This window comes from Saccostrea echinata, unplaced genomic scaffold, assembly GCF_033153115.1.
Source record: "Saccostrea echinata isolate AGI-Se365-2 ecotype Australia unplaced genomic scaffold, CSIRO_AGI_Sech_v1 ptg000012l, whole genome shotgun sequence".
NCBI classification, from domain to species: Eukaryota; Metazoa; Mollusca; class Bivalvia; order Ostreida; family Ostreidae; genus Saccostrea; species Saccostrea echinata.
This window is the reverse complement of record NW_026889761.1, coordinates 18,607,594-18,615,867: the sequence shown is the minus strand read 5'-3', so window position 1 is coordinate 18,615,867 and position 8,274 is coordinate 18,607,594. Positions and strand designations below refer to the sequence as shown.

General features: G+C 32.5%; 1 protein-coding gene and 1 non-coding gene across 2 annotated transcripts; both read right to left on the bottom strand.

The window, feature by feature from the left end:
* Window positions 1-230: 230 nt before the first annotated feature.
* On the bottom strand, window positions 231-7,064 carry LOC133185473 (dehydrodolichyl diphosphate synthase complex subunit nus1-like). The gene is made up of 5 exons (XM_061320715.1): window positions 6,694-7,064; window positions 3,918-4,049; window positions 2,782-2,940; window positions 2,336-2,435; window positions 231-1,888 (listed from the first exon to the last, which is right to left on the bottom strand). Exons 1-5 carry the CDS (start codon window positions 6,959-6,961, stop codon window positions 1,798-1,800), a joined length of 750 nt encoding a protein of 249 aa, XP_061176699.1. The 5' UTR covers window positions 6,962-7,064; the 3' UTR covers window positions 231-1,797.
* Window positions 7,065-7,366: 302 nt separating this feature from the next.
* On the bottom strand, window positions 7,367-7,440 carry Trnar-ucu (transfer RNA arginine (anticodon UCU)). Its single transcript has one exon. It is a non-coding gene; the product is annotated as a tRNA-Arg (tRNA).
* Window positions 7,441-8,274: the final 834 nt, after the last annotated feature.

Here is an 8,274-nt window from a genome sequence, read left to right as displayed (position 1 = left end):
ACCATGCTTGAGATATAATTGTTTGACTGTAATGTACAATGTATATACATTTGTACAAATGAATGTATTAAATCAATTTTAAAAGTGTACATTGTAAATATACAGGGACTTCCTCCATTGACAGGTTGTTTCTTTACATGACAAACATCAGTTCATTAAAAGAAACAAAAATTAAGCAACTGCTACTTGAAAGACAAATTCTGACCCCCAAAAAAAGCCAAAAAGAAGAGTTTTACATACATTTCAGTTTTATTTGCATTTGCCATTTTCCCCTAAAATATATCTCTATTTGACATACATATCCAACATACAGAGTTGACAATACACATATCATTCATTGCTGTTGGACATGGTAACAACCAACAAATACATTATACAGATCCATACACACCAACACAGTGTTTGTGTAAAAACAAAACCATTTTGGCATAATATTATTAAAATGATCTGAATTTCTGACTTTTTATCTCTACAGCCTATGTATACTTAAAACAATTAGCCATTTCAAATAAAATTGAAATCTTTGATTTTTTTATTCAAGTAGTTAATGCAAGTACATATAGTTCTATCACTCATTACAAGCTTTTTTTTCTGTACCTGCATATGTGAATGCAAAAAGTTCTTTGGCCACACATTAACTTGTAACTCATGCATGTTTGTAGATCAATTCTAAGGCATAACAGTCTAAAAATCTAAATATCTGAAAATTACAGTTTGGTAGGTTTTCATTGAATATTTACAGTGGCTGCTGATTTCTTTAAATCACATACAACCAAGAAAACATGGAAATAGAAGTCAGACTTGGGTAAAAACTTACAGCTACAGGTACATGAAAATAAATCACCAATTACATGTACTGTAAAATTTAATTCTAGTTACCAGATAAATAAAGCAGTAAAGAAATGAAACGTGAGGAAAACAAAAAAAATCTTGAATGATAACAACTTTGTTTCTGAAGACTAATTAATAACAAATGTTGTTCTTGGAATTAAAAATTTTTAAGTAGTTTCCTTTTTTTATTTTTTGATTTGAGTTACTTCCACTCAACATAATAACATATACCATAATGCCCATAAAAAAAACACCATTTGGATCTACAGTCAAAAACAAAGCAATTTACCAAAAGCAATTTATCATTTATCAAGCACAAAAAAATGTTCCATCAAGGGAAGTAACTCCTCACTATGAGGTACACTGTACTGGCATTGAAGTTTTCACCCTTTGTCTTCATCAATGTTATATTCATACATCAACTTGTTTTTCTAATGAAGACAGATCCTAAATGGAATTCAAATCTTACATACTGGGATTTTCCTTGTACTAACAATAAATATAACTATGCTATACATTAGAACTATCATTATCAGTTTGTCAGATCAGGACTGATAGTTCATGGCCTGTAAAGGAATGATTTCAATAGAGGGATATATAAATATCCATACATCCTATCCTAAACATTAAATGTATCATATATACTGTACATGTGTATAAATAATAGAAACCCATGCATTGTTATCATAATATTTCATACAGTAACAGTTTTTACTTCCTTTTAAGCATAAAGTAAAAAAAAAAATGTCTAAATCACTCTAGCACCCAAGTATTCAGGGAAAAATTTAACAACCAAATGTTCACACTTTTAAGTTTTAAACAAATCATATATTATAAGCTTAACAATAAGGTAACAAATGAATGTTTTAAATGAATCTTAACTAGGGCTAAATAGCTCTCTGGTAATGAGACACAGTGTGAGATGATACGCGGACTGTAATTAACGACTAGTGAGTAACGCAGCAGTCATCTTCCAAATCTCTGCTTCGTTTCTCCGTATGTATGAAGTAAGTCTGTAAATGATTTATATCCTATACTATGGTGACTCCTAGTTGATCTGCAAAAAAAAAAAAAAAAAAAAAATTAAAAGAACTCTTTTTACACACAGTATTTTGTTTTATTCATTCACATCGATTAGTAATAAACAGCAGCATTAAAAGGAGGAGGATCCTCTGACAATTTGATTTCATTGTAAGAGAACTACAATGTACTATTCAAAAACTGTAGAAGTACTTTTTTTCCACATGGTATTAATTAATACTATTTAAGGCCACAAATTTTCAGCAGAAATTGTTCCTGCATACTTAAAAGTACATTTAAAGCATATATAGGCAATCTCAAAAATTCTTCTTCTACCTGTGGATTAAACAGATTTTGTGATTCCAAGGAATTATGACCCTGTGGAAAATAGTACGTTTACAGCATTCAATTGCTATGGGTTTCACAACCTTATTAATGCTGATGTCAAGACAATATGTAAACTAAATTTTGAAACAAAACTTACAGAATTTCTGTGAGTCGAATTTGCCAGGGTTGAAACCCAAATAGACTCTCTCCTACCCCGAACCGAATAACTAGGTCAGGGTCTGGGAAATGGGAATTTTCTGAAATGAAGAAAGTAAACAAATGACCAATAAATCATAATAGAAAATATACAGACCAGTATTTAGAAAAATCATATGTATGTATTATATAAATGTATTTGTGGCTGGTACAGTAACAACCATCTATCAGCAATAAAACTGAGAGTGAAAGTGAGCATCTACAGATATCAAGCCATGTTTTAAACACTCTTGTAGCTGTTATTTCCAGGGTATTGCCCAGATGGTCACCAGAAGTACCTTCATTCATAGTTTTAAATGTTGAACAATCAATACATGTTTGTTGCCCAAGAATATTACTGCATGTTATTTTTTTAAAAAAAAAACACCTATGTATTATTCTATCCACCTTTTATAAACTCATCAACAGTTGATGGAGTGATATCTTCTAAGCGCCGCTCTCTGGATGCCACCTGTTGACATAGTAACCGTGTGGTATCTACAAGACCCTGGCGACCATCCACTTTTGACAACAACTGTATATCAACCTGATTTGATCTACAATATCCTACAAATAAGAATACATTTGCAATCTTCCTTTTGAAAATTTCCAAGACAATACAATATATATGCATTTTACATTTTATTAATATCAGCAGATTGAAAAAAAAATATGTTCTCCAGTTTCAAGTTCTTTCAACATCAAGATAGTCTGCTCTCTTATGGTCAGTCTTCCTTATCAAGTTCAACTAGTCGACTAAAGTTTCATTTTTAGCAACTTCAAAATCTTACATAAAATACAAAAACATTTGAGATTATATTTGTTCAGTCTAATTAAAATGTTATAGTGTTATTGATGTCAGCTTGGAAACTCACCATTCTGAGCTAGGGGTATGCAACTACAGATATTGATATTTTTGGGCTCAAGCAAGTTTTCATTATTGTAGACATACTTTTTTTCTGTGTGGGATTAGGTTATGCTACGTAGGTGGTCACTAATTCTCCATGGAAATTTGTTATAGTGTACTTAAAATGCATTTAAGACATAAAGAGGTAATAAAAGATATCGGCATAGTTTTCTACCCGTGGATTGAACAGAAATTGTGATCCCACGGAATTATGACCCGTGGAAAAAAGTAGGCTTACAGTATTTTACCTCTCCATGACCTTGTCCTTTGACCTCGAGTCAAGATCATGACAAATTTTCATTTTATTAGAAACAACATGTTGAAGTTTGAATCCATTGCACTTGTGATTTACAGAGAGCCCAGGAAGAATTTTACATCATAAATTGTAATGACTTGGTTTTCACTATTTTTACTTTGTAGATTTTCGTTCCACTATCTGTACTAGAAATAAAACATTGAAATATTTTTTGCAATTTTGTTTTTTGTCATTCTGGTTGAACTACAAAAAATTGACAGCTATTGAGAGTAAAAAAATTACAACTACTTAAAGACTTGAAACTACAATGTATATTAAAGATACTTAAGTTACAAGAACTACAAAATGTCTGAATACATATTAGTGTACCCGTTAGTTTACCATTTGTGTGAGAAAGCTTCTCATCCCCCGAGTGAATGACAACTGTATATCGCCTGTGCTCCTCATCCAAACATTTCTTCTGTGCGTTGTCTATTTCCTCCTTTAACTCTTTCCTTTTCCTTTTTAAATAACCTAAAGTAGGAGAATAAAAACATAGGAGTTTTACCTTACAAAAACAAAGACATATCATTTTTCAGACTGTCTATCCATATTTACCAATACATCATATGGTGTTTAAAGTGAATTATTTCATGTTCATAAGGAAATTATATTTTAGCATTTAACTGTCTATATTCAATATAACGAAAAATAGATGTAATGTTACAATTTTATGCATCCCTAAATGTTTATTCAAGTTGATAAAATGTACTATCCTCTCCTAAGGCCATGGAACACCCAGTAACTGGCAAGATTAGAAATACAGTTGTACTTCGGTATCTCGAACACTGATATCTCGAATACCATGGACATGTCTAAGTGACTTTGGCGTTCAAAGTGCTTATTTATTAAGTATTTTACTCTGGATATCTCGAATCATTGGATATCTCAAAGTATTTTCCTGGTCCCATGAAGTTTGAGATAACGAGGTTTGACTGTATACACCTTACATCATTTCCATCTGTTACAGTCAAAACATTTGATGATAGACTATGTAATGGGTGGTATGATTGAACATGAACCTCTGAGAAAATTGGATTTAAAGTTTAAGTGTCTGAAATGAATTTCAATTCACTTTAATATCTATTCTCAGGTGCATATATATGTAGTACTAAAATACAACTTTTCAAAAGTTATGTCCCTTTACAGGGCTCGACATTAACGCTTGTCCGCTTGTCCGGTACCAGTGAAAAAAAATTACGGACAAGTGAATATTGCTAAGCACTTGTCCGATTGGACAAGTGCATTTTAATGTAAAGGAGTCTCTAAATAATTAAAAAAAACGACTGTTAAAAAAGTTAATCGGTAGTTTCAAGACAGAAGGTGTACATAAAAACCGGACTTCGATCCTGATAGGGATCGCTATTAATTGAGTTCATATTTGATCGGGATCGAAGTTCACTAATTGCATACTACTGAAAAGGCATGGAACCTACGAACTTAACGAAGTTTGGTTCACTTGTGGACATTTATGTTGTTGTCAGACCAGAAAGACTAGATAAAATTTCGTTTTATGTGTTTGTTGTATTTATCAATAACATCACGAATCAATCAAGCACATGTCAGGTGTAATGGACTTTATTTTAGTTTTCCAGTTGACAGTATTAGATATATTTATTGAAAATTTTTCAGACAAGTGAAGTTGAAGTTCGGACAAGTAAATGTCTTGGCCACTTGTCTGAATGGACTAGTAGGGAAAAAAGTTAATGTCGAGCCCTGCTTTATTGCCATCATTAAAATGTTATAAAATCATTGTGAAAATACATTTGAACACAGAGAAGTAATAATTATTCATGAGCATTAATTTTCGGTCTGGAAATAATTTGTAATGAATAATACTTGCATATATAGTAATTTGTGTTTTTAATTTAATATTTTCAAAGGAAATCAGTTCCTTATCTACTGTATCTATTTTGATGCTATGTTTCCACAGAAATAATAAATGTCTTTCAAAATGTAGAACAGAAATTTCAGTTCTAAATTAATTCAAAGATTTAATGAATTTAGTGTTCTTCTGGATCAATTTATAATACTTTACATAGAGGGATAGTAAAGTGGATTGAAAATCAACATAGAGAGGAGAATTTCAATGCAATAATTTCCCAGTCATTCGTACCGAATCATAGCTGCCCATTTCAAATGTTTTGACTGAAACAGATGCATGGAAATCATGTAAGATGCATCTTCCCAATTCTGGCAGTTAAAGTTCTGGCTCTAAAACCTGAGACAAGCTCACTTTTCATCTCAGTCTCACTTTTCCACTATATATTCCTTTTGTAAAAGTGAGATCAAATGTGAGCTTGTCTAAGTTTATGGTCCCAGGGCCTGTGGCCTTGTGATAGCTATGTAGATCACAAGTCTTGTTACTCATTGTCAGGGTCACACAAGCCATGCTTGTTTAACCTCATCATTTTAAGTAGATTAATTGGGGCAAATCAAAATACAGATGTCCATTAGACCTGAAGTGCCAACCCTTATAGACTATTAGAGCAATAAGAGGCAAAAAGTGACACTTGCATAGTGAGCTTTATAAACTAACATATAAGAACATGGCAAATGAAATCTGCACATTGAGCAATTTAATTTTTGCTGTAGGTGTTCTTTCCCTTGCTATTACAATATCCTTGTTAACATTAATAATGACAGAAGAGACATGACCGTTACCAAGAATTTGTTCTATTAGAATGGCAAAAGAGCTCAAATGTAATTGTAATTCTAATAAAAGGAAATTTTAACAAAAGTTTTGTAAAAAAAAAAAAGCACTATTTACCCTCCCAACCAAGACACAACTTACACAATCTAGACTTAATGCATCCGGCCTTTTGCTATCCAATATACCATGCATTATGAAAAAGCAGATTTAAATCAAAAGTGTATAAAGGTTTTAGGTGGGAATGCACTTCAATTCATAAACTAATACTGCGTTCACTCCAATGGTCAAATAATTGTGCATATTTCAATGAAACTTCAGTCAAAACAAATCAAAGAATGACACTTTTGCATTCCAAAGCCATGCATATATCTGGAACAATAAGAGTTTTGCATGGGTCTCTGGCAAAAATAGTTCAAATATCTATTTGGGCTGTGTCCATAGCCATTTCTGAATCTGTGTACTAACCATTTAAGTCATATATACTGAAATAAGATACTCCAAATGCTATTGACCACACTATAATGTTTGCTATATCTGGAAATGAGAATTCCTCTTCACAGATAATTAGTCCTAAGTGTGTTGGCACTTTCTTCAGGTCCCTTGCGTCAGATTTTAGCTGTGAATTCTTCCATTGATAGGGAAACACGGGGAAGCGAACGCTGTATAGACATTGTCTTATTAAATCTCCTACTGCTATAAAAAGATGAAAGACCCTTAAAAGTTTTTCTAACATTGTAAGACAAATTTTCCTGTCGTCTATGGTTTAAATTTTGTGTTATATCAACATTTCACTGCTCATTTTCTCTGTTGACAAACCGGTGATCTCGTGTACCGGATGGAGAACAGCGCTGAGGCAAAAAGTGTTCTTAATTATCATTGGTTGAAAACGTTTTACTTGGGATCATTTCATTGGTTGTCTCTTTCAATATATGATAGGCGGATCATATGGGAACGGAGAACCGACTTGTAAGGATTTATCACGTAATTATATTTATTTATTAATAATATAATAATTAGAAAGACAAAATAATTTATAATCTATAATATTTTAAACTTCATTTTGAAGCACATGCATATATAAATTAAACCAACGGTAAACAGTGGTACCTACTATACCAGGAGTAACGAAAAAATGGGCGGACCACGACGAGAGTCGAACTCGCACCACCTCGATTAGAAGTCGAGTGCTCTATCCAGTTAAGCTACGTGGTCTTGTTCTTACCTCTTTATTAAATTCCATAATATAAATGGTTCATAGAGGTTGTGAAATTCTCGGCGTCCTATTTCATCTTATTGCATCATCAATCATTATCTATATATTCAACGATCTAACAAAATACAGTGAGCATAAATAAAGAAATTAACATTGGCGAAAAAAACATTAAAATATTTTAAGGCTTATCAGAGGCAGATTCGAGTCTATGATTTAAAATAGAGGAAGCACCAGCTGATAAGGCAGGAGGTCTGGGCATGGCATAGGAACCGGGGGGGGGGCGTGTCCCACCCTTTCTAATTTTGACGATATATAGAATACTATAGAAAACATAGCTATTATATATGCTTGTGCCCCCTCAATAATAAGGTCTGATGACCTTAATTTTTTTTACTTGTCAAGGAATTTTCAAATTTTTGGTAGTGCCCCCCCAACTGAAAATGTTTGGTTGTTCCCCCCCCCCCCAACTGAAATTGCTTTAAACGTGCCTTTTAGGGACACATAGGAATTTAAAGAGTTCAAATTTTCAAAGAAATTATTCTCTTTGAAGACTCCAATTGGTACTGGGTTCGAGAGATTTTGTAGGACAACAATGAAGTCTTCTAGACTAAGTAGACATTTTCCAAAATTTCTTTTCGTCATTATTAATGATGAGACATAATAACTTAAACTGTAAAAACAAAACCTAAGAGTCAAATCCCAGAAGCTCCTGCTTCGCAAGAATATAGATATAAAACCGTCTATTTCAAACCTTTATCACTGCTTATCCAATAATTCATTTCTTTCTTCAAGATGGACCAAGATTTATCTTAAATTTTAGGGGGTGGGGTGGG

What these genes read in the sequence shown, in the direction of transcription:
- LOC133185473 (XM_061320715.1), bottom strand. Translation starts at nt 6,961, where the DNA reads ATGTTAGAAAAACTTTTAAGGGTCTTTCATCTTTTTATAGCAGTAGGA. An exon ending in GAAGCTTTCTCACACAAATG is followed by an intron (nt 2,941 to 3,917) that starts GTAAACTAACGG and finishes TCTTATTTGTAG; the next exon opens with GATATTGTAGATCAAATCAG. An exon ending in TGTTGATGAGTTTATAAAAG is followed by an intron (nt 2,436 to 2,781) that starts GTGGATAGAATA and finishes TCTTCATTTCAG; the next exon opens with AAAATTCCCATTTCCCAGAC.